Below are 25,163 nucleotides of genomic sequence, written 5' to 3' on the forward strand. Positions count from 1 at the left end.
ATTCTTTGTTCTTTCTTTTCTTCTTCCTCAACTATTTTTTCCTCTCTCCAACTTCCAAGTCTGAGGCTTTCCTGACTCAGGGTTGATGAAGGGTTTGGATAATGCAAAGTTTTATTTATTTGTGTTCAAGGCTGCGTCCTCGTGCTTGCGGTACCTGATGGCTGTGCAGAACCACCTCCTCAGTAACACTATTTTGATTAAACCTGATGACAGTGATGACAGTGACAGCTCCTTGCAGGGAGAGACATTGAAGGTACAGGTAAACACCAAGTTTTATTCTAGTATGGCTCTCTCCTGTCAGTGTGCCTGTGACACCTTGTTCCTGCAGTGCACTTGCTGTTTGCTGGTGGTTCTTTTCCTTTTGGTTGAGTTAAATAGCTGGAGATCAGGGAAAAAAATAGTCCAGAGTAAAATCTGCAGTTATTCTGTGTTCAGGATTCCAGCTTGTATTCCCTATTATCAATGAGAGCAGACACTTCCCTTCCTAAATATATGTATAATGAGATTTTAAGTAGATTTTAATTAGTATGTGCTGGAAGGACTCCTGGCATAGGAATTTCCTTTCCTGGACTGGGAGTTTCCTTTCCAGACACTTTTTCCTCTCCAAATCACTCAGGTGGCCCTTGAAAAAAAATACTATTAAATAAATAGAAAAGGAGTTTATTTGCCTTACCTGGCTAGTGATTTTTGCAGTTTAAACAAAGCTTATGTACAGCCCCTCCCATCATTTATCTGAAATAGAGACACCAAAGTTTGTGGCAAGGAAACTGTTAGAGGACAGGCTTTGGTTGGTAAAAGTTGATTAAAATGCTGCATTTCACACTGCTTCATCCAACTCCCAGGTTTGCCCTGGAGTGCAGGTTGAATAATAAGAATAAGAATAATACCCTAATGGAATTGATTTCTGAATTTCTGGTATTTTGCTAAGCCAGTTTTCCCTGCTGCTCTTTGTGGCTGTGTGTGTTTGTGAGCTGCTGCAGTTGGGAGTGATTTGTTCAGGCTCATTGAGTAAATGCTGAATATTTGGAGTGTTTTTCTTGTCTCACTATTCACGCCGTGTTCATTGTTCAGTTTCTCTCTCTGCAGTGCTCCTCATCCCTGCTAGGACATTGTGTCACCAGTCCTGTACCTTGGCTGGCTCTCAGCTCTCTCCTGTGCTGGACTTGGGGCTTCCTTCCCTCTAGAAACTGGATGTGCATCCTGTAAAACATGCACCTAGTTTCTCCCAGCACTTTGGGGCTTAACATTAATCAAATTTAAGTCTTGGATGAATCTCCTGCTGCAGGCCTGCCAGGTCACATTATCATTCTTTTCATTTGGAAATCCATCTTTTTGTTCTGTTGTCCTTTTTTGGGGGGATTATCTAAGAATTTAAGTATCCTGTAACTCTTTTTTGTCACTTAGGAACTCAAGACCAGCATTTTGTCTCTTGCCACACAAATTCTCACAGGATGTGATGAAGTCTTGGAAATGCTGCAACAAGTCACTACAGCACTAATTAACAGTGACATTTCTGACAGGGAGCAAAGGTAAGACAAGTGGGAGGATCCTAATTTGGAAACAGGGAGCTGCTGCTCTTTGTGATTTATTGTGCAAGCACAGTTAGCATTAATTATTCTTTATCACTTCAGATTTGAGCTTTGAATGCACAGAAACTGTTTCTCACTGCACTCAGCTGGTGGAGAATTTAGAATCACTCTCTGTGTCAGTGCTGATCATCTGTAGGTTGATATTTCTGTAGGAACCTCAAATTGAAAAGATTTTAGTCAGTTATAATGTTATTTATGAGTAGGATAGCTGGAAATAAACTGTAATTAGCTGGGAATCCTCCTGTAAGCTAGAACAATGTTTATTTTAAATTTTCTGATTATTACATCCCTAGTAGCTGGATTAGATATTTATCCATGACAATCCCTGGGTGTTGTTTTATATCCCACAAATTCCATCACCTGCCCTTCCCTGTCTCCCCTCCTCTTAAAAATCCACCTTGGGAATGGGGTGGAAACAAAAGCTGTGAACTTTTCTCTCCTCAAACAAACAGCTCCCTGTCCCAGCTGTGTTCCAGGTTTCACTTTCTGCTTCTCTGTGCCTGCAAGATTAGTTGTGTTTATTGACAGCACACAATTCCTGGGTGATATTTTCATATGAGTTCGTGTTCAAATATATTTTTGTAGCTGCAGATCCTTTTCAAGTCCTTTGAGCTCCATGTGCTGGGAGCTGATATCCACACTGGTGCATTTGTGTTTGATGGGGACTTTCATCCTGTGCCCAGGGGAGCTTATCCTTCTCTGAGTAATTATTAAACTGTTGATTTACTGTCTCTGCTCTCAGATTGTTGAGTAAAAATTGTCAACAATTCAAGGTCACTGGCACTTGGGAGAAATTGTAGTGGTTTCAAGATTGTTTTGGGGATTTTGTTAATATAATACAAACATTTTCTGCTGAATTTTCGAGTTGCTGTTACAAGATGAAACAGAAGTGACTAAAAGCAGAAGTGCTGCTCTGTGAAAAGAGTTGTTCCTCTGTAACTTTGGCTCTCCTTCCAGGTTAAAAGGCCTGGAGCAGATCACCAAGGCCACCATGCTTGGCCACCTGCTGCCTGTGCTGCTGACATCCCTGATGCACCCAAACCTGCAGACCCTGACCATGGCTGATGCCCTGATGCCTCAGCTGGTGCAGCTGGTCCTGTACACCAGCCAGGTACGGGCTCTGTGCCACCCTGGGCTGCCCAGGGCCAGACTGGGGCCTGCAGGGCCCAAAATGTGCTCAGCTTCCTCCAGACACTCATCCACAGCAGAGTTCAGAGCTCCTCAACAGCTGCCAAAGCTGCTGATGCTGAATGTTCAATTTGACTGCTCCAGGAGCTACTCAGTCATGATTTATTGTCAATAACAACAGTAATTGTTAATTATTTCAATAATGAGCTCTTAAAATGCTTTACAGTTTGCATGTCCCTAACACTGTGTATTTTGGGCCACAGACTGCACTGCTGCTTAAAACCCAGTCTCCAGTTTTCTCAGAACTGAACAGTTCCCCCAGTTGTGCTCCAGAGCAGAAAGGGAAGCAGTTACCTGATGAGAGGTGATTTTCTTTACATTTGGGTCTTCTCATGGGATAAACTGAGCTATAATGTCTATTTGACCATTGCTGTGGGATAAAGCAGCAGTTTTTAATTTGAATTAATTTTTAAAGGTGTGCTGGAATGATTTCTAAGGCTGTCTCAGTTTTATATAAGCTTTTGCAAAAGGCAGTTAGTTCCAAATTTTGTTCTGTATATAGAATTAAACTATTAATAACTTCAGGTTGTTTACACAGAGTGTGGTCTGTTCTGTTTTTTTTCCTCATTTCAAGCATTAGAAATTAAATCTAAATGTTTCTCTCACAATAAATTAGGCTAGGGAGGACCATCAGGAGAAAATGTAAATTGCTCTGGCAGCATGAGATACAGAATTAAAACCATTGCAAAGCTATTAAATGGTTTAATTTACAGAGAAATAACATTTTTAACTCCTGCATTTAAATGCTGTGTCTCAGCTCAGAGTTTCCCAGCTCCTGCTTAGGAACAGAAACAAACAGCTAAAATCAAATAAAAATGCTTATTTGCAGCATTGGAGAATTTGCAATACTAAAGAATTCACGATAATGGGATTTTTTTGTGAATAAGAATATATGTAATGTATGAATAATGATGGTAATAGATGAAATGCATGAATTCCCTCAATACAGTCCTGCCTAAAGCCAGGAGTCAGTTCCTTGTCTCTGTGTGTCAATACTGAGAGGTGATTTTAAAGTAATTTATTGAATTACAGAAACCTCTGTGCTGTATTTTAGGCCAAATTTCTCGCTCTAATTTCAGGATGCTGGAAGAGAAGGAAGAGCCAGGATTCCTGACTGGTTTGAAGATCCCTGCTCCCTGGGCTGCTGGCAAGACCGTGGAGACAGTGCATCCTGTCAGGGATAACTATAAATTCAAGGAGACTGTGCACATCCCAGGAGCCCGCTGTTTGTATCTTAGATTTGACAACAGATGCTCCTCCCAGTATGATTATGACAAGGTAAGCAAGGGCCAGCTCAGCACCTCTGCAGTGAGGGAATTCCCTCCAAAAAAGTGGGAATTCTGCCATGGGACAAGTGTGGGAGGCTCCAGGGATTGGGGTGTTGAGGGGTGGTTTGGGTTGGTTTTTCCCCTCAGAAATTCTATCAGTTCTGTTTTTTTAAAAAAATTATTTCAGGATGGCTAGACTATCCAAGTTTGACTTTGCTCATTTTTATTCATGTTCAGTTTTCCTTATTTCCTAAATTTTAATCCAGCTGCCTCCTTTGATCAACAAAGTTGGTTTAAACTGGACAGAGCTGGAGAGGTTCCTTTTTCCCTGATAATAAAGATCTTGTTTACCTGGGTTAATAGGAACAAATATTTTAATTTTAAGAAAACAACCAATAGCACTTATCCACTTTGTATTAGCTGCTTGTGCTGCTTGCTGAGTGCTGCTGTTTATTCTTTGGCATAGAGCAAGTCCTGATGCTCATAAATAACTAATGGGAGTATCTTTAATTAGTAATGGGTGACATTAATATTGAACTCCCCCAAAAACCCCTGATCCCACCAAAGTCATGCCAAAACTTTGGCTTTGCTGGGATCAGGACCAGCCCCTCGCTGCTAGGGAAGGAGTTTGTTCTCTGCCTCAGGGCTGGCGGTCAGGATTGCTCCTGCTCTGCTGTGTGAGCAGGGACCAAGCCCCTGCAGCCCCTGTGTGCCTCAGTTTCCCCATCTGTAAAATGGGGATAATAATACTTAACCCTGCTGCCCTCACCGAGCCTGTGAGGATCGGTTCACGTGCATGGAGCGCTTCGAGAGTCGAAGGCGCGGTGGAAGTGCTAAGTATTATTATTATTATTAGGTTTTCTTGTTTTTCTCTTACAGTCTAACAGTGTATTTTATGTTTTGAAGTTGGTGATCTATGCTGGTCCTAGCACAAACAGTAGGAAGGTTGCTGAGTATGGAGGCAATACACTGGGATATGGCAGCCGTAGTGTCTTAGGAACGGGGTGGCCCAAGGACTTAGTGAAGGTACAGTATTCCCATCCCCCTTTTTCCCATAGAAAATCCCCTTTGGAAACCATGCCCAGCCCATTTTACCCTCATGGCTCTGCATTCCAAGCTTTTAAGTGTACAGTTATCCATGATGAGATCCCTGCTCAGTGAACTGTTGTGTCCTTGGGGGAGAACTTAAAACTCGGCTCTGTGTTCCGTGTGATGCTTCCCTTGGAGTTTGTTTTATGTCTTCCTGGAATTCCTGATGGAGATATTTGAGTCTGCAGTCTCTAATGGCATTGCTCTTCTCCCACCCTCCTAGGAGAAGTTCTAGGCAAATTCTCTTAAAATCAATTTTTTGGACAATAACCCCCAAATATATCAAGTAGCAAATATAACAAATAAAATCCAATCATTTCTGTTGGATTTTAAAATTTCATTGGTTCTTTTGGTAATAAAACTAAGAAGAATCTCTCAAACTTCTTGAAACCTCAGCATTTCAATGCTTTGGCAGTGTGTCCCCTCACACTCTCTGCAGTGTGATTTTATTTTTTGTTTAATATATATTTGTGCTGCTACATTGTCCCACGCTAAAACTGGGTTTATTTACATAACAAAAACACTTTGTAGAAAGAAATCAAGAGGTAATAAACTGGAAAGCAATTTCAGACAGGAACTCCACTGTTCACAATTAAGAAATTTGGTTTAGTTTTCACACACAGGTTTTGATGCTGTTCTTTTAGCAAGCTCCTTGATTAATTTGTTGTCATTTCTCTAATTGAAGAGCTTGTCTGTCTTCCTTCAGGAAGAGAATTGTTAATTATTGCCTGGTTTCTTGCAGACAAACAGTGAAAATCAAGGCTAAATAACGCCCTGATAATTTCTGCTTTTGATTTTGCAGCTATCATGGTTCTTGTTGTTTAACTGTAGTTAGCCAGCAGCAAAATTAAGTTTTCCACTAAAAGACACCTTTACAAAAAGGAACAACAAAATTAAATCGGAATATTTTGTTTGAGATAAAAACAACCCCCAGATAACTGTTGTTGAAAGTCATCACAACTTGTATGGAAAACCTGTTTGTTTGCCTCAATCATGAGATCTGTTTTCTTTTCTGCCCCTGAAGGTGGAAGGAGACACAGTCACGTTCTCCTTCGAGATGCGGAGCGGGCGCGAGCACAACACCCCGGACAAAGCCATGTGGGGCTTTGCCTGCACTGTCCGAGCACAGGTATCCAGGGGGGATCCCAGGGCAGAGCTTCAGCTTCCACTGCCTCCTGCCTGCCCCAGCACATTCCAGATCCAGGGAAATGTGCTTCCAGCTTGGCACTTTGGGATGGAAACCAGCAGTGACTGGTTTGGGCAGTGAGACAAATCTGGTGTTGGCAATAAAGGAAGATGAGTTTGGGATGCAGGGATCCCTGTGGATGGGCTGGCACTCAGGTGTGGTGGTGTTTGCAGGGGTCTTAGGATGAGGGAAGAGATGAGAATGTTGACCCCGTGTTTCAGAAGGTTTGATTTATTATTTTATGATGTATATTATATTAAAATTATACTTAAAGAATAGAAGAAAGGATTTCGTCGAAAAGCAAAGAAAGGAATTATAATAAAATCTCGTGACTCTCAGACAGTCCAAGCCAGCTGACTGTGATTGGCCATTAATTAGAAACAACCACATGAAACTAATCACAGATCCACCTGTTGCATTCCACAGCAGCAGATAATCATTGTTTACATTTTGCTCCTGAGGCCTCCCAGCTTCTCAGGAGAAAAAATCCTAAGGAAAGGATTTTTCAGAAAATATCATGGCCACACTTAGGGATTCCTGGAGATAGTTATCAAATGTGACTTACCTATCTCCTGAAGCCACTCCAGGATTTCTTTGTAACAACCTGAAAATCAGAGAAGTCCTGAGGAAATAATGATTCCAGCCCATGAAGAAGAGAGGGGAGGATTTCCAGGATCAAACACACGGAATCTTGAATCCCACTACAAGTTGGGGTGACTGAACTAAAAATAACTTCACCTGGTTCTTCTTGGTTCAGGAAAATAATGCTTAGATCCCTTACTTCTTGTCTTGGGTTGTTCTTATAAGTTGCTATTAATTTTTAAGCATTTTGTATGTAAGATTGATCTATTGAGCTATATCTTACACTTAGAAGATTATATATAAAAATCTCCTATCTTGAATCTATTGGAAAGGACTTCCTGGTGGGTTGCTTGAACTTCTCCCTGTTCCTGCTGCAGGAATCCTCAGAGGATGTGTCAGGAGGTTTGCCATTCCTGGTTGACCTGGCCCTGGGCCTCTCTGTGCTGGCCTGTTCCATGCTGAGGATTTTGTACAATGGGCCAGAAATTACCAAAGATGAAGAAACCTGTCAAGAGCTCTTAAGATCTAAACTTTTACAAAGGTAAAAAAAAAAAAATCAATTTTAATCTGTTTTTTTTTTCTGAGGGGAAGTGACTTCTTGTGTTCAAGTCTTGTGCTTTAGGTGGTGTTTGGATCATTTTTCCTGTAGTTTGTATTGCCTAAAACGGAAGGAATATTCTCCAAAACATAGTGGGGGAGAGTAAAAGGAGGGTTGGGTTATGCTTGGTACAAGCCACACTTCAAATATTAATATTTAATCTTTGTAATGTGTCAACTGAAGTGTCTTTCTCAGTGAGGGGTGAAATAGAGAGGGAAATAAAAATCCTTATAATGGTTTTTTACTCGTTTTTGCAGGTGCCAGTGGCAGGTGGAAGCCAACGGGGTGATATCTCCAGCCCTCACTCCAAGCCCTTCTCCATTGCCTCTCACCATCGAGGAGGACAGGGAGTTCACATATCCCTCTGACGTGCTCGTGCCTCCTGTTGGACACTACTTTGACCTGCCCAGGATTAGGCTGCCCCCAGGAATCATGATCAAGCTCAGGGAAATTTCTGGACGTGCTCGGCCTCAATTTAGACCCAGTATAAAGTAAGGAACCTTTGTTTCCCTCTGGGTTTTTAACCTTGTTTGTGAATGCAGCATCTGATGATTTATCAATGTGAATTGCCCAAGTTGGTCTCTTACTCCTGATTAATGAGTTTGGCTTTCCCTGGAACCCTAGGGAAGTGATCCAGCCAGAAGTCATGGAGGAAATGGTGGTTTCATGTGTGATTAAACATCTCAATTTGGTTGATGCTCTCCAGTCCCTGATAAATTTCCAATATCAGGAGGAACATGCTGAAGAATATGATTTACTTTGTAAAATTATGGGAGAGACCTTTAAGAAGCTGAATGCCATGGAGAGACAACTGCAGGTAAAAAGAAAATTATTTAAAACAACAGAAAGCTTGTTTTAGAAGTAAAGATGTATTTTAGCACCACAGAAATACAAAATGTACTTAGATTTCTTCTTTTAAAATCCCTTCTACACCTTAAATGCAGCAAGTGTGATTTTTGTCTCTTTATCAGAGTGTGGCTGAGCTGGAGCAGAAGTGGCAGAATGAGGTGGATGATGCCATGCACGGGAAGCTGGAGAACAATGTCCCCTTTTTTTATGATTATCACTTCAATGAGGTGAGCCCTGGGGCTGCTCTGGGTGCTTGTGCCTCACTCTGCTTCCTCAAAACCTGCTCATCCTTCTCCTTGCCTTTGTTTAGAGCAAGATGAAGGAGCTGGAGCTTCTGTGCTCAATGAAAGAAGTTTCTTTTGATGGGAGTGATCTCGAGAACGTGGTCCTGGCATTAAGGTCAGTATTAGTGAAGATTTAGGCAGCTTCAGGGAGATTCCAGGCAGTTCAAAAAGAATCTGATGAAATTATTAGAAACTTATGTGCTAAATATATTAACGTTAACCTGCAACTCCTTATGTTTGCTAAGGAATAACTTGTTTATTTCTTCCATTTTTTCTGCTTTCTCCTTTGCTGGCACAGAACAGACTGAGGCCATAAGTTCTGTTTAGCTGACCTTTCCCTCAGTAACACTTCCTTTCTGAAAGCATTCAAACATTGACTTGGCTTCTTTTACTTCCCTTTTGTAATCCTAGGGAGAAGTTTTTCCAAGAGGTGAATTCACTGATCCAGAAGACCTCTCATCCCTTAGCAAAGACAAAAACCTTGGTGAAGAGCTTGATGAACAGAGCAGAGCTGTTGTTGCATGTGACCATTGCAGCACAGTCTGGGATCACAAGGAGCATATCTGGGACCCCTGCAGAGACTCCAGGTATATCTCTCATTACCAACATTTTCTACCTCTTATTTTTACCTCTTTTGCTTTAAATTAAACTATTTTTCCCTAAATTAAATGAATTCAGTTAAAATAAAGAAAGTCAAGTCTTTGTTTTCTGATTGCCATGATGATGGTAAATAAAAAGATGAGTAATAATAGGTGGAATTTAAACTTAAGTCTCCTGATTTACTGAGAAAAAATACTTAACCAAATAAAAAGAAATCTGATTTGAAACAACACCTGAAAACTGGAAAATCCTCTGAGCTGGATTTGTGTTTTGTTTGTAGTGAGATTGAGTCATGTCTGAGCTTTACCTTCCACACTCTCTTGTTTACATATTTCATATGAAAACTTGAGTGACTTGCAGTTCTCCTTCTAAATTTCCCTTGAGTAATTCTAAACATATGCTGATTATTATTTTCTAAAGCTGCATTTGGAAGTTTGTGAATTGAAGCCTTCAATTCCAAATCTTTAACTCTCAACAGGGTTGAAAACAGGAAAATTCTCAGATCTGAGTTCCACATTCTTGCTTAGACTGGATTTTCCCCATCCTGTCTTTCAGCTTCCCCTGGGATATCCACCAGTGATTTGAAAGCCAGTTTGTAAATATTTTCCTGAACTAGGAATGATCTTTTTTATTACTATTTTATAACACTTCAGCCTGTAAGTCAGCCTCTGAGGCCAAGGTGATCTCCCACGCCGTGCGCCAGCCCGTGTTCCTGCGCAGCATGTCCGCCCCGTCCGACCTGGAGATGATCGGCAATGAGGACATCGAGTTTGCCCGGGCCAGCCAGAGGTACAGCAGGGCCCTTCCCCTTCCCCTTCCCCTTCCCCTTCCCCTTCCCCTTCCCATCTCTGTGTGTCCCAGTGATCAGCTTGATCAAATTTATCACAGTATTTGTGATGATTGGGTCAGCTCCCTGCTGCCAGGTGTAAATCGCGGTTCCCTCGCAGGCGCCGGCACGTCACCAGCCACAGGAGCAGCTCCTTCACCCTGCTGCAGTCCCTGGCCATCGAGGACAGCCGGGACAAACCCACCTACAGTGTCCTGCTGGGACAGCTCTTTGCCTTCATCGGGACAAACCCCGACCAAGCCGTACGTTGTTATTTCATTTAAAATTCCAGCTTGCTCAGAAACAGGAGGTGCCTTGTTTGTGTGTAACAAAAATCCCCTCCCAAACCTCGCAGGTGTCCAGCAGCAGCTTCCTGCTGGCTGCCCAGACCCGCTGGAGACGTGGCAACACCAGGAAACAGGCGCTGGTGCACATGAGGGAGCTGCTGACGGCCGCCGTGCGCGTCGGGGGCGTCACCCACCTGGTGGGCCCGGTGACAATGGTGCTCCAGGGAGGGCCAAGGTGGGTGCATTTCTCCAGAATTCTGTGGTAGGGAATAAATTGCTTTACACAAGGGAAAGCCAGAAGTGAGTAGCTGTGAGGGCACAAGTTGGCAGAGCTAAGGTTGCAACAAATACTTTGACTCTTGAGGGGTGAAAAGGCAGAATCTTCTAAGAAATGTTTTTGAACCCAGGTGTTTATAGAGGGTGTCCCTCTCTCTTGATTTAATTCTAAATTGATGTTAATTATGTATTAGTGGTAGATTCAGCTGATACTGTCATCAAAATGTAGTAAATGTTTTGTATTCTGTATCTGTAGTGAGATGTAATTATATCTGAGCTGTAACTACCACACTCCCTTGTTCATGTTTCCTATGAAAAATGAGTGACTTGCAGTTTGCCTTCCAAGTGTCTCTTGAGTAATTCTTAACATGCACTGATCATTATTTTCTTAAAGCTACATTTGGAAGTCTGTGAATTGAAGACTTCAATTCCCAATATTTAACCCTCAACAGGATTGAAGAGCTGACATGTGGTGGGATGGTGGAGCAGGTCCAGGAGGCTTTTGGAGAGACAATGACATCAGTGGTGTCCCTGTGTGCCCGGTACCCCATCGCCTGTGCCAACAGCATTGGCCTCCTGTGCACCATCCCCTACACAAGGTGGGCAAGGGCTTGGGGAGGGGATGGGGAACATCCACACCTGGCCTTAGTAGGCTCTGCTTTAAGGAGAAGTGTTAAATAGTGTAAATACATCCCCTTTACTCATCATGAGGAGCATCTGAGAACATCCAGTTAAATTCCCTCACAATTCCATCTAGGGGGGACAAGGGAGAGGCAGAACCATCTTTCTCAAGTGAATTAATTAATTACTGAGCTAACAGCAAGTTCTGCATTGCCATTGTGATGGAGAAGTTCATTCCAGCCTGAATTTCCCCTGCAGGAGTGAGGAGAAGTGTCTGGTGCGCAGTGGGCTGGTGCAGCTCATGGACAGGCTCTGCAGCCTGAGCAGCCAGACAGAGTCCAGCTCAAATGAAAAACAGACCAAGAAGCAGAAGGTGGCCACCATGGCCTGGGCTGCCTTCCAGGTGCTGGCCAACCGCTGTGTGGAGTGGGAAAAGGAAGAAGGTAGGAACACTGGGAATATCTTTGCTGTGTGTGTTACAACTGCCTGAGGGCAATCATTCACCATGACTTGGGTGAATGGATTCTGTGGATTCTTAAGTGAATACAAAATTCGGTAGGTTTTCTTCTTCATGTTTTTTAATACTGCCTATTTTTCCTCCCCATGAAAATAATTTCAAGTTTTGCCACTTGATTCTCTCTAAACATAGTCAGAGAACCTGGAGATTAAATGATCATTTGGCATTTTTCCTGTGGTAGAATTCACCCATAAGATGCTTAAACCTACACGTGGCTGTTGGCTAATGGTGGATGTATCAGGGGTTATTTTTGTGGTGTGTACATTGATTTTTGTTGATTACAGCTGTGCATTCTTCCATCCCTTCCAAAGGGGGTTCCACAGATGCTGTTCACTCGGGGCTGGCCAGGCAGGTCTCCAGCCTCCTCACCAACCACCTGGCCAGAGCCACTGAGTGCTGTGGCAACCAGGCTGCAGGGAATGATGCACTGCAGGATGTCCTCAGCCTTCTGAATGACCTCTCAAGGTACCAGGCCTTTCCTCTGGAGTGTTTTCTTTCTGTGGGATCTTTTGTGGATTTTTTAACCATTCTAAAACTGACCCTTAGTGTTTAATCAGTGCTGTCAAGTTATGAAAGAATTGCTAAAGATGTTTTGGCAGACACTGAAATTGCTTTTAATCTATCTTGTAAATAATAAATTAACTTGGTTTTGATTTCAAGATTCTTTTCCCTTTCAGGAGTCACATAGGTAAAGCCATCCTGAGCCAGCCAGCCTGTGTGTCCAAGCTTCTGTCCCTTCTCTTGGATCAGCGTCCTTCTCCAAAGCTGGTGCTTATAATCCTGCAGTTGTGTCGTGCTGCTCTGCCTCTCATGAGTGTTGAGGACTGTGGAAATGTGGAGTTGCCTCCCTGGAGTTACTCAGTGCCCTCTCTGAACAGCGAGCAGGATGATCCCAGTGACCCAGCCTCCAAGATTGCCTCCCTGCTGCTGGCAAAGCTGGCAGATTATGTTGTGCCAGGTACCAGCAGCTGTTTGGGGTTGTGCCCAAGGGAATCCTGTTCCATGGAATCTTGGGATGAAAAGGGCCTTAAAGCCCATCCATCCACCCCCTTCCACTCCTTCCACCAGATTGCTCCAAACCCCATCCAGCCTGGCCCTGGGCACTTGCAGGGATCCAGAGGCAGCCACAGCTTCTCTGGGCACCCTGTGCCAGGAGCTTTTGTATTGACAGAGAGCTCCAAACACTGGGGGATATTTCTGAGAGCAGGATATTCCTGTGCCTTTCCATCTGTCTCCTCATTTCCCTGGCCTCAGACCAAAGTGGGTCTCAGTGATGTTTCAGCCACAACCCAGATGTGTCAGCATTAGTTCCAAGGATAAGAAAATTCATGGTTGTGTTTCTTTGTTTTCTTTTTTCCTTTCTGCTTCAAGGCTGCCAGACAGTCCTTTCTCCAACTGCCTCTGAGCCAGATACTACCTTGGCAAAAGCCAGCCCTAAAAATTCCATAAAAGGTGATAAAGATCCTGGAGAAGAAAGCGAGGCAGTGGATGGTAAACTCTCTATTTTTATCCATAAAAGAGAAGATCAATCCTCTCATGAAGTCCTTCAGCCTTTACTAAGGTAATCTCAGCTCACTGGGTTGGAATTAGAAACAATTTTGCCAATTCCCTTTATCTTCTCTTTTTTTCCAGTGCTGCAGAAAAAGACATCCTAGATATGAGAGTAAATGGGAAAGCAAAGTGTCTGCCCAGTGTGTTGTGTTTACTGGCAAAGCAATAAGATAATGCAAAGGAACATGGCAACATCTTCATCTGTCTGAAAACAATCTCATGAAAAATTAGCTACTTAGACTCAGTGTTTCTGACGGAATTTCATTTATCTTGTTTATGCTGTGACAGGCTGGGTAGGACTAACAAATAGAACTGTCAAGGCAAAATGGCTTTAAAACCACTGCTTTAATAATGCATAAGCTGGACAATAATTTGCTATTAAAGATTCTTTAGTATTCTCAGCACCCACCTGGATGTTGGGATCGCTGAATGCCAATGCTGTCACCTCTTGCATTTTGTGTTATTTGTTCCATCTTCCCCCTCTCCCTGAGTTGATGCTGAATCCATACTCTAAAAATTCCACTAAAAGGTACAAGGGAAAGGTTAACTCAGAGCCCTGGGCATTTGTGATCAATACAAACCATTTCATGAGGCTTCTTCCTGAGGGGGGAAGGGTTAAATTGCTTTGAATAACTGCATTCAATAGCATTAAATTCCCTCTGTAAATGGGGAATGTCCTTAACTGCCTCATATTTCTCTTGCTGTTGAGTATTCAGCTGCACAGGTGGTTTCAAATCCTTTCAAACCAGCCATAATATATGGAATTGGAGTGAGTAGCTCAGCTTTGATCTCCAGCAGTCAGAACAAAGCTCCTGTGTTTTCTTTCCCCTCCTGCAGTAGCTCAGAAGGTCGCCCATTCCGACTGGGAACTGGAGCCAACATGGAGAAGGTGGTGAAGATGGATCGGGACATGACAAAAGTAAGAGGAGAAATAACCAAAGAATTGCTCAACATCCTCAAAATTGGTGGCCAGGCAGAGTTCTTGGGTTTTACTGATGTTAAAAATGTTGTTTTATTCATCATTTACTTCTGTAAATACAGATCAAATGATGAAAAAGAATTTCAGCTGATGCTTCCTGCAGCCATTGTAGGTCAGGTTTGAGCCCCTTTGATATTCTCTTTTCTCAAGTGCTAAATGCACATTGATAATGCAAATTATAAGCCACACACTTGAATTTAAATTTCGTGTCTATTTCCAGAGGTGTTCTTGAGTTTTTGCACCAGAAATACTCATTGGTGACTTTTTGATCAAAGAAATTGAACTGGTAATTTAAGAATTGAATGTTAAAGGCAGTGAATTTAGCCCTGATCTCTCTGTAGATGATAAAAAGCAAGAGACAGAGCCTGTCTATGACTAACACACACCCAGGAGGGCGTTTTGCTGTGTTCCCAGCACTTGCACATGAGCAGAGTGACCAAACAGATCTGACATTTGCTTTCCATGGCAATTTCCTTTGCAGAGTGGCTGCTGTGAAGTCATTACAGAAGAAGCTGCTGCAGCTCTTAGAAAGGCAACCAAGTGGGCACAATCTGGGCTGATAGTGAGTGTGGGGCCACCCATAGAGACTGTCAATCCAGAGAGCACCAGTGGCTTGTCCAGTGGGGACAAAAAGAAGACTGCACAAACTTCCATTTGCAGGGAGAGGAATTCAGAGCTCGCCAGGTAAATCCCTTAGCCTGCATTCTGCTTTTCTCTCTACCAATATTTGTAGTGCTCTCAAAGATAATCTAGCTGTTCATAAACTTCCCTATTTCTTTTTTTTTTTTGGGTATATTTTGTTGACACCTGAAGCTTCTTTTCATTCAGTGGTTTTGAACTGAATGTTCCAATTGCCTTTGTCTCGTGGCAGGACGGACCCGGTGAGGCCGTTCATCAGCGGGCACGTTGCAAACAGCATGGCAGCAGAGGTGATTGCCCTGCTGCACAGCCTGCTCATGGCCCCAGAGTCCAATGCAGCCCAGATCTGGACAACAACTGCTGAAAAAGTGAGCAAACACAGCCATGAGTGGCACATTCCTCACTGGGGGTTGAGTAGTTAGAGAATCTGAGCTGCTCCTTTCTGATTTAAACACAGGGTGTGGAGCTGGACAGACCCGGCCCCATCTCAGCTCTCTCAGGGTGGGACAAACACTCAAAATTTAGCCATCATTAGATAATGTGTTGTCATTCTTTTCAGGAATTAATGCTGTTTGTTGGGGAGTTCCCTTGCCTCTGTCAGGTTATTCTGCCTTGGCTGTGGCCTCTGAGGGTACCAAGTTTTGGCTGGAAAAAAACACGTTGATTTTATGTTCCTCTGAATCCTGCAGCACCTAATCTATTCCTTAGGTGAAATCCTCAGCAAAAACTTTTGCCAAGACTGTGTTTTATCCTAAAAGTTACCAGGGAATGGTCATGGCTTTGATGGTGCTCACACTTCAGAGAACTTGGAATATTCTGAGTTACATAATTCTCTTCAAGAACAAAACTAATTCTGCTGAGACTGTGTGGGCTGGAGGCTTGAGGCATTGGTTTTTGTTGGAATTGCGCTTTGAAGTCGTTCCCTGGTATTTTTGCTTCCGTCTTCAGGTTCTGTCTCGGGCTCTGATGTACATTCCACAGCTTGGGAAATATGCAGAGAGCATTTTGGAGAACGGGAGTAGCAGTGGAAGGAAGCTGGCAAAACTTCAAAGGATTGCTCGGCAGGCAGTGGCTGCCCTGTGTGCTCTGGGTGGCTTTAAGGAGACAATTAAAATAGGTTCTGAAGTACAGGTAATTCAGCACTGCTCATATTTGATATCCTAGATGAGAATTGCTGCTCTCCTGAGGTTTTCCCTGCGCTGGGATGTGCTTGTGGAACAGCAGCTTGTGGAGCTTTGTTTCTCCCTGTGCTTGTGTGTGCAGTTGGTGTGTGGTGTCAGACACTGATTCCTGGCTGTAACACCTTCAATCTCATGCAGCTCTTCTTTGCTTGTAGGTTTTAGGCAAAGGAATAGCAGGAAGCATTGGAGTTGTGGCATCTATTAATGAGCAAGAAGGTATAGCCACGGTCAAATTCCCACCCACCACTATAGACACTAGAAAGACCTCCCAGGCATCAGACACTTTAACTATTCCATTGTCTAGGCTCTGTGTTCCAAGATCTGAGGTATGGGAGTTTTAAACATCCAATATTCAGTATAATCTCGATTCTTGCTTTATTTCTGTCACAGCATACTGACTATTAATCTGCAGCACGTAAAAAAAAGTGTTTCATCTTTGCTTATAAATGATTTGTAATGTTTGCCTTATTTTTTAAAGCATATATTAACAATATGTTTAAGTTCTCATTCAAGTAACATGAATATTCATCTTGTATGCTTAAAGATATTCTGTTGCATACTGGGTGGGTGGTTAATTTCTGGCTTGGTTTGGGGTTTGTTTATTTTTCTTTTATTGGTGTTTTCTGCTGATTTTGTGATAGTAAAATATAAGAATTAACTCCAGGTAATAAAACACCCTCATTTCTTAGAAACTAACTACTTGAATTTAACTTTTTACCGTGCCCCCCCACCATCAGGCATTGCCTCTTCATAAACTGTCCATTACTGAGAAGGTAGTACAGGCAGTCCAGTCCATGTTGCTCCCTCAGGAGGGAAGTCTCTCTATTCACACCTCACTTCCTGCAACAGGAGATGGCTCAACCCCAGTAATGGCAGTGGTCCGGCTCCTTGCTGAAATAAGAACCAGGTGGGTCCTGGGGAAACATCCCAGGGAATTGCATGAGTTCTTGTGCCCTTCCTCTGGGGCTGCACAAATTCCTCTTTGCTCCCTTTTAGTGTCTGGGTGTTGTTCATGGGAGTCCCTACAACACACTGAGCAAATGCCTCAATAAATCCATTTATGAAGCAGGGAAAAGCTGCCTTTGGGGAGGGTCCAGCTTAAACCAGGATTAAGACCACCCTTAAACCACCCTTGAATTCACTGCTGTAATGCCAGCTTTTAATTCAACACACTTTGTAACACTTGAAATGTATTGTTTTTCTGTTCAGAGCATGCCTGGTGATGGCTCAGCTGTTGGAAGACAGCTCATTCTGTGAAGAATTCATTCAACAGTGCCCAGCTGCTGTGGAAGTTCTGAATTTGGTGGCCCAGGAGTGCAGCCCTGGTATGTAGCCAACACCTTCTTGGCATATTCAGGTCAGAAGCAGAGCAGCTTTTAAATCATTTCAGTGTTTTCTCCTCCTGCTATCCAGAGTTCAGGAACTGGCACAAGGCAGAGTGTCTTGTCACAGCTGCAGAGCTGCTGATGGAAGAGCAGCTAATAATCAGCCTAAATCACTAAACACTAGGCATTGATTTAGGCCAGAACAGAATTATTCTGTGTATCAAAGCAGCAAGTCCTGGTTTTCTTCTGCACTCTCCACTTGCCTTGCTTCCAGCGTATCCTACTCTGCATTCCTTGGCATTATCATTTTTATGTTTTCTTTTTATGACCTTTTTGCTGATTTTTGCAATGCTTTGTTATATTCCTGATCCTTGAGCTCTCCTTGTTTAAGGATAGGCACTGGGCCCAGCAGAAATCTTAGTTCAGGGGCAAATTTTTAGGAACATGCCAGAGAAAAAGTGGCTGAAGTGAAGGGTGTGATCCAAGAGATTTAGGTGTCAAAGAGCAAGGACTGATTTTTGTGATAGTAGATATATTTTTTTTTTGTTTTCCTGCTTTTGCTGGGTCATAAACTTGCTCATTAAAATGAACTTTATATCTTAATTAACATAACAGTGCCTTTGCAAACAAAATGTAAATCAAACATGAGAAGATACTTGCATATGTTACATTTTACCCTTAATTCCATTGTTTAGGTAAGTGAGGCTGATCAAACCCCCTCAAAGTGCAAACACCATATTTATTTCTGAATTAAGATTGCTCTGTTGGACTGGAGGAAGCAGCTGGAGGCTGATGCCTGCTGTGGGTTGTTGTTGCAGGGGAGAGGCTGGTGGTTGTGGAGATGCAGTGTGAGAGGTTACGGATGTTGTACCGCGACTGTGCTCGGCCTCCTCCTCCTCCCCTGCAGGCAGACAGGAGACAGGTGAGCACAGAGCCCTCTGCCCTGGCAGAACCCCCTGATGCTGCATTCTTGAAATATTTAATGGGAATTTCTCTATTGGGATGTGATTTGTTGGGGTTATATTAAATGTGCCCCTCAGACTGTGTGGTTGTATTTTAGTGGGTGACTTGAATTGTGGTTGTAGAATAAACTGCTCTGTTGTGTCTGCAGCCCAAAGAAATCACGTGGAGCCCATCCAGGGTGTTCCCCCCAGTGAGAGCCTGCATGTTCTCCTCACACCTCACTGCTGTGACCTTCCTGGCTGATCCCAGTGCAGGTGGGGGCCTGCCTCGGGGCACCTTTATCTATGCCACCTCCCCAGTGCCAGTACAGGTGAGACCTCCCAGCTCTCCAGCCCTTTGTCATTGAATATCCAACAGGACATGAAAAGGAAAAGCAAGAAAATTGCTTCTTTAAACTCTGTTTTGTAAATAACTTTTTAAAATATGCTATTATTTTTATTTCTAGGCACCATCATTCTACTGGGAAATTGAAGTGGTTTCCTATGGAGACACAGATGATGACACTGGGCCAATAGTTTCCTTTGGATTTGCCACAGAGGCAGAAAAACGAGATGGGGCTTGGACAAACCCAGTGGGCACCTGCCTCTTCCACAAGTAGGTTGGAGATGCACATGAAAAACCATGTTCAGTACATTTGTCAGCAGGCTGGGGAGGGCAATACATATTTTTAAATTGAATGCTGAAATATCTTTGCAAAATCAGGAGGGTTGAGTTGCCTTTTGATATCACAGCTTTGGTGGGTGGTGATCCTGCTCTGTCTCACTGTGTCCTTGTTGTCCCTCAGCAATGGGAGAGCAGTGCATTACAATGGCTCCAGCCTGCTGCAGTGGAAGAGTGTCAGACTGGATGTGACTCTTTCCCCTGGTATGTGGGAGCATGGCTAAAATCCTTATCTGCTCCATCAGAAAACCCTCTAAATGTCAGGGAAATGCTGGGTGAGAAAACTGATTAAATCCTTTTTATGACTATTTTTCTCCAGGTGATGTAGCAGGAATTGGATGGGAAAGAACAGAAGGAACTCCCCCTCCTCCAGGGCAGCCAGCAAAGGGCAGAGTTTATTTCACATATTGTGGGCAAAGACTTGTGCCCTACCTGGAGGATGTGTCTGGTGGAATGTGGCCAGTTGTGCACATTCAGAAAAAGGCAAGTGTGTAACAGAAATATGTCCCTTAATAGACTTTCAGAAATACTAAAAACATGATAGAAAGTATTGAACCTGCTCTGTAGAAAAGCAAATTGATAGTTTTTCCCTTTCTTGGCTAGGTTGAGGTATTCATTAAGCCTCCCAGGTGCATGTGTTGTGTCATTATTTTGCCCATTAGCCCAGCAGTGTGCAGCTGGCCTGGCAGATGCCTTGTGCCATGCCAGCAGCTCCTCTCTCAGCATTCCTGGCCAGCAGTGGCCTTGCTCCAAAGCACCCAGGCTCAAAGTGCCTTTAGCAGCTTGAAGCTTTCCCAGAGTGCCAGCTGGGGATCCTGGTGGCAGGGAGGTGTGATCAGCTCCTGCCTGGGGCAGAGTGCTGGCTCAGAGCAGGATCTGAGAGTTTCCCTGCCTCCTTTTGCAGAACACCAAGGTGCGGGCGAACTTCGGCTCGCGGCCGTTCGCCTACGCTGAGGGCCAGGCCCACCGCAACGCCGCCGACCTGTGCCTGGACTTGGCCGAGGAGATCAGTGCCAACTTCGAGGCCTTGCCCTTTGCCATGGCCTCTGACAGTGACAATGATGCTGGCACCAGCATTGCCTCGGACCCTGGCACCCACGGGCCCCCCTGCAGGATCGCCGCTGTGGCCACGGCTCAGCAACGTAAAGTGACATTTGCTCCTTTAAAGCCCTCCCTGCAGAAATGCCAAGCGAGGAAATGGGATTTAAACCCAGCCTGGCTGCAGCCTTTAGGCCTTAGGTAGTGCTTGTTTAGGTGGGGCAGTGCCACAAGTCAAAGCTGTGTTTATCTGATTTTAGACAAGGCAATTAAAGCATCTTCTTTGGTCTGCCTCTATGTGAATACGCAAATTATTCGTAATTAACGCAGCTTCAATGAGAAATGATCTCATTAGGGCTTGGGGTACAATAGGATGTCATGGTGGATTGGATCAGCCAATTGGTTATGCTGTGTCAAAAAGAATTGCATTCCCACCCCCTGATTGGAGAGCATGGAGTGCTGTGTATCTCCAATTTCATGCGATGTCTTTGCATGCATTAGCATCTCATTATTTCTGTCTGTGTCTTGCAGAGTATGACAGTGACACATCCTGCCACTATAAAATGGAGCTGAGCTATGAGAACTTCATCACCTCAGGCCCTGATCCTCACCCCCCTCCTATTGCAGATGATGAAAGTGATGATGATGATGACGATGATATTCCCAGGGTGAGGAATGGAGCAAATTGCCTCCTCTAACTTACAGCCTAAAACCAGATCTTGTCATTTAGATTTTGAAATTTAGCCATGCAAGAGTTCTTTCTGCTTCCCTAACAAAAATATAACTATAAGTAATTTAACACTCCTTGGTGTTTTAAAACGCTTTTGTCTTTGCAGGAGGATCACTATGCCCTCTTGGTCAAAGCCTGGGAAACCAAGGTTTTCCCTACAATTAGAAGAAGATTCCGTAATGAGGCTGAGAGGAAGTCTGGGCTGGATCAGATTAAAGGAGCTTTACAGTTAGGTCTGTATTTATTTCCATACATGTTTTCTGTGATGTGCAGCAAGTCTGAGAGAGCAGCTGTGTTTCTTTCATATTTTACTGTATTCAGGGCTGGAAAACTTAAAAAAATCACTTGCTGTTTCCCTCCTGTGCTTAGAATTTGGTTTATGCTTATGCTTTTTCTTTAACACTTTTACTGTGTTTGACTATTTAAATAGAGAAAATGGTTTCAGAAATAATGACGGAATTCATTGTGATGTGGATACAAAAACATTCTGTAATAACAGGTTGGAAAGAAACTGTATCTGTGCATTTGCTGTCTGTGACTATCAAGGCAAAACTTTTTTGATTTAAGTAATAATAAGGGGAGATGTGGGAGTTTCATATAATTCAGTTCTGGCAGGACAATGTGTTTGTGGGAAGGTCACAATCAGAGCAAGGTAGGAATTCTGAGCCCCCATGAGAAGCTCAGGAAAAGCTTCCTCAGGAAAATTCCCAATTTCCATCCTTCAGCCTGACTGAGAGAGTGTTTAAGTACTTGGAAAACTCACCTGCTTGGGGTATTAATGAGAATAAACACTTATTTCAGGTGGCTGAGGGAAATAACTTGCACTCCCTCCTGTCTTTCAGGAATGGTTGATATAGCAAGGCAAACTGTGGAATTCCTGTATGAGGAAAATGGAGGCATCCCAAGGGATCTCTACCTTCCCACCATTGAGGATATCAAAGATGAAGCAAACAAATTCACAATTGATAAAGTGCGGAAAGGTAAGGGCAGCACAGCAGATCCTGAGGGGTAAGGAAAAGCTCAGGGGTTTTTGGGGTCTAATTGTCACCTGAGGAAAACACCTTCAAAGTGGTGTCCCTTTCTGCCAGGTCTCACCGTGGTGACTCGCTCTCCTGACAGCAACAACGTCACCAGCAGTGCTGTGGGAACAGCTCTGCCCAAATTTGCCATTCGGGGCATGCTGAAGACATTTGGTCTTCATGGGGTTGTCCTGGATGTGGACTCGGTGAGTAAAGACACTCTGGGAGGACTTTTACTGATCAGCATCACACAGCTGGGAGCAAAACCTGCTCAGGATGCTGGGTTGGGGGTCTCTTGGAAGGAAAAATGTATTTATTCTTGTGTTACTGACAGTGCTGGGTTTGGTGTTGCAGGTGAATGAACTGGTCCAAGTGGAGACCTACCTGAGGAGTGAGGGGGTCCTGGTGAGGTACTGGTATCCCATTGACATGTTGGAAAGGCCACCTGCAGGGTACAGGAGGACTGCCACCAATGGATTGGTCACCCTGGATAACACCAACATCCAAATTCACAGGTGAAAAAAGAGCTGTAGTTACAATTATTACCTCAATTTGAATTAGCTGAATTAGCTGAAGAGCATTTCCTGTAGTACAGTTACCTGCTACAGCTTTGTTCTAAGCAGTACAAACTTCTGAAATCTGATTTTCATGGTTGGATTTAATGTTAAGGAATTAATAGAATTAATGTTTGTGTTCCCTAGGGAGCTGTTGAGGAGTGAAGCTGCCCTGGCCAAGCTCTACTGTCGCATGGCTCTGCTCAATATTTTTGCTCCCAAATCTCCCCACATGTTCACCCGGCTGTTCCACATTCCTGCCATCAGGGACATCACCCTGGAGCACCTGCAGCTGCTCTCCAACCAGCTGCTTGCACCACCTCTCCCTGGTAAACACTTGGTTTTGTCCCAGCTCTTCTTTGGTACAGTATTTTTATGGGGACATAAAAATTAATGGATTTGGTATTTCTTTATTAGCTGGTTAATAATGATGGTATTAAGAATGAGCTGGGGTGATCCCACAGCTCCATGTTTATCCTCACCAGGGGCTGGGCTGAGGCTGGTGAGGGGCACAGCTGGCATGGAGGGGCCATCCCAGCCACAGGGCTGGGTCTGGGTGGGCCCTTTCTCCTGCTGACTTTAGGCAAGGAGTTTTCCGGTTGAAAACAGAGATTTAGAATCTTCCAGGTGTTTTACAGCTTTTGTTTCCCAGGCTATGCAAACTTTTGGAGTGATCTTCAAATTTGTGCTGTTTTCCTTGTTATTCCAGATGGAACCATCAGCTCAAGCTCCATTCTGCTGGCCCAGTCCCTGCAGCACTGCATCCATTCCCAGACCTGTGCTGCCACAGACCTCTTCTACCAGGGCAACTCCCAGGCCATCAGGGAGTGGCTCGCTGTGGCCATCACTCGGACCCTGCACCAGGGAGAGGAGAGTCTGTTGGACCTCACCAAACAGATCTGCTCCTTCCTGCAGGTAAAATACTCACATTTCATGAATTCCCTTCTCAGAAGCCCTTGTTCTCTGTGTGGTTGGAATTTCCATGATGCTGTCCCTCACAGGGAATTCTTTCTCTGGGTGGGTTCTATTATTCAGCCTGTGGTGGGCACACTGAAAACAGAAGCAGTAGCAATGCTCTGGATTGAATTAAAATGAAGTGGCCTCCCACTGTGTCATAATTTGCAATTAATTAAATACATTGGGTATAGAGCACTCTATAAATAAAGGAGAGGGAGGAGGTTTGCTGCTGTTTGGGATCTCTCATGATGAACTGTCCTGTTACAGGCAGCACCAGAACAATTTCCCGCTGAAGAATTCCCAATTTCTGAATCCAAGGTCAACATGGATGTGAATTTTCCTGGGGCTGCCTTTGTGATTGTGTCCTGCAAGGAAAGTCAGTCTGGGTTCAGAAAAGAGTGAGTCATGGAGAGGGGCAAGGCTAGGCCTGAGCCTGGCAACCTGGGGGTGCAGTTATTTATTTTGTTTCAGTTTTCTCTTTTTTTTTTTTACTCTGAGTGGTGGCTGGGATATTTTCCAGCTGCTTTGAGCCTAACCAAGCTGTGCTGCTGTTTCCCCAGCTCATCCCTGTACAAGGCCCCCTGGGCTCGGGTGCTGGTCTATGGGCTGGGGCACAAGGTGAAGAGGAACGGGCAGCTGAACCTGATCGAGGCCGTGTGCTACCCCCGCGACGCCTCCCCCACCAACACCGGCCTCACGCCGCCCCCCACCACCAACCAGTACCCAGCTGTCATCACCCCCACGGACAGGGTGCACATCAAACTGGGTGAGCACAGCCCCTGCACCAGGGAAGAGCCTTCACTGTGCTCTCAGGGCTCACAGCAGTTTCATTACACCTTCCCGTGTGGTCACCAGTCCTAGCAGCAGATAGGACAGGATTTTTGTACAAATAATTCATTCTTAACCAAAAAAAAAAACGGTTTTATAACCATTGGCAACCATGTGATTCTGATTTTTATATTCCAGAAATTCACCCAGCAGTGTATCTGAAATATTGTATTCAAAATACTAATTTCTGCAGTGTTGTTGATGTTGAGGAGCTGTTTCAGATGGAGAATAAATTTTTTTGCTTTTTTAGGTGTTTGTAGGACCCTCATATCCACAGAGTAATACAGTGTAGCAATACTTTGGTCACTCCAGCAAGAAGAATCATTAATCTTTTTACTCTTGCCCAGAGGGAGAGACAGTGGGATTTAGAGCAGTGAAGGTGACTGGGTGCAGTGAGTTCTTAAAACTTCCCCTTGGAGATCCTTAAGTTCTTCTGCTGCTGTTGTTTTCAGTACCCATCAGACAGAAAGAAAGGATTTGGGGGGAAGTTCTTTTTGTATATTTAGATATGTTCAGGCTCAAAATTATTCTGTTTCTTTATGTGAATAAAATGTTCTCTGTACATTTCTAATTACAGATTATATTAATTTATCAATATAGAGAAACTCAATTCATATTTGTTTTTTACAAGGTGCTGCAGAGAAAATTCTCACTTAACAGAAGTTTAGCCTTGAAAAAATCCTAAATGTTATTACTTTTACTTTATCAATGCTCAGAATCATGATAAGGATTTTCTTGGACCTTTTTGCTTAGGAGTGTCTCCTCCTCCTGGAGCTGTACTGGTCTTGCATTCCCTCCCCCTGGAATTCCCCCTGGCAATGGCATTCACAGAACAGCTCTTAACCTGGAAATTAGAAGATGGGGATGGAAAATCTGAAGATGAACTGGATACTATTCCTGCCTCAGTTCTCTTGCAAGTAGTGGAATTTTTAGGTGAGAATTGAGTATTTCCTCAGTAATGAGCACTGATAATGTGCTG

The 25,163-nt window shown here is 43.8% G+C and overlaps 1 protein-coding gene across 3 annotated transcripts in view; it reads left to right on the top strand.

Moving 5' to 3' along the window:
- The window catches only part of HECTD4 (HECT domain E3 ubiquitin protein ligase 4), a 68,171-nt gene that overhangs the window by 25,762 nt on the left and 17,246 nt on the right, over positions 1-25,163 (top strand). The window contains exons 17-60 of one of the 3 annotated variants that reach the window (XM_058816575.1): positions 131-259; positions 1,405-1,529; positions 2,547-2,700; positions 2,981-3,081; positions 3,857-4,055; positions 4,925-5,071; positions 6,159-6,263; positions 7,280-7,443; positions 7,758-7,991; positions 8,125-8,317; positions 8,472-8,576; positions 8,660-8,748; positions 9,045-9,220; positions 9,887-10,022; positions 10,181-10,322; positions 10,415-10,581; positions 11,075-11,221; positions 11,502-11,686; positions 12,072-12,225; positions 12,438-12,718; positions 13,132-13,321; positions 14,149-14,230; positions 14,772-14,974; positions 15,162-15,297; positions 15,878-16,060; positions 16,266-16,436; positions 16,848-17,017; positions 17,320-17,435; positions 18,254-18,357; positions 18,547-18,708; positions 18,844-18,992; positions 19,183-19,262; positions 19,378-19,541; positions 19,963-20,200; positions 20,628-20,764; positions 20,933-21,059; positions 21,669-21,806; positions 21,915-22,051; positions 22,200-22,360; positions 22,547-22,728; positions 23,109-23,314; positions 23,624-23,754; positions 23,917-24,122; positions 24,938-25,117. In XM_058816575.1, the coding sequence (XP_058672558.1) occupies positions 131-259; positions 1,405-1,529; positions 2,547-2,700; positions 2,981-3,081; positions 3,857-4,055; positions 4,925-5,071; positions 6,159-6,263; positions 7,280-7,443; positions 7,758-7,991; positions 8,125-8,317; positions 8,472-8,576; positions 8,660-8,748; positions 9,045-9,220; positions 9,887-10,022; positions 10,181-10,322; positions 10,415-10,581; positions 11,075-11,221; positions 11,502-11,686; positions 12,072-12,225; positions 12,438-12,718; positions 13,132-13,321; positions 14,149-14,230; positions 14,772-14,974; positions 15,162-15,297; positions 15,878-16,060; positions 16,266-16,436; positions 16,848-17,017; positions 17,320-17,435; positions 18,254-18,357; positions 18,547-18,708; positions 18,844-18,992; positions 19,183-19,262; positions 19,378-19,541; positions 19,963-20,200; positions 20,628-20,764; positions 20,933-21,059; positions 21,669-21,806; positions 21,915-22,051; positions 22,200-22,360; positions 22,547-22,728; positions 23,109-23,314; positions 23,624-23,754; positions 23,917-24,122; positions 24,938-25,117 (6,886 nt within the window). The remainder of the gene's footprint in view (positions 1-130; positions 260-1,404; positions 1,530-2,546; positions 2,701-2,980; positions 3,082-3,856; positions 4,056-4,924; positions 5,072-6,158; positions 6,264-7,279; positions 7,444-7,757; positions 7,992-8,124; positions 8,318-8,471; positions 8,577-8,659; positions 8,749-9,044; positions 9,221-9,886; positions 10,023-10,180; positions 10,323-10,414; positions 10,582-11,074; positions 11,222-11,501; positions 11,687-12,071; positions 12,226-12,437; positions 12,719-13,131; positions 13,322-14,148; positions 14,231-14,771; positions 14,975-15,161; positions 15,298-15,877; positions 16,061-16,265; positions 16,437-16,847; positions 17,018-17,319; positions 17,436-18,253; positions 18,358-18,546; positions 18,709-18,843; positions 18,993-19,182; positions 19,263-19,377; positions 19,542-19,962; positions 20,201-20,627; positions 20,765-20,932; positions 21,060-21,668; positions 21,807-21,914; positions 22,052-22,199; positions 22,361-22,546; positions 22,729-23,108; positions 23,315-23,623; positions 23,755-23,916; positions 24,123-24,937; positions 25,118-25,163) is intronic. The other 2 variants (XM_058816577.1, XM_058816578.1) reach the window with 2 other exon arrangements.

This window comes from Ammospiza caudacuta, chromosome 18, assembly GCF_027887145.1.
Source record: "Ammospiza caudacuta isolate bAmmCau1 chromosome 18, bAmmCau1.pri, whole genome shotgun sequence".
NCBI lineage: Eukaryota > Metazoa > Chordata > Aves > Passeriformes > Passerellidae > Ammospiza > Ammospiza caudacuta.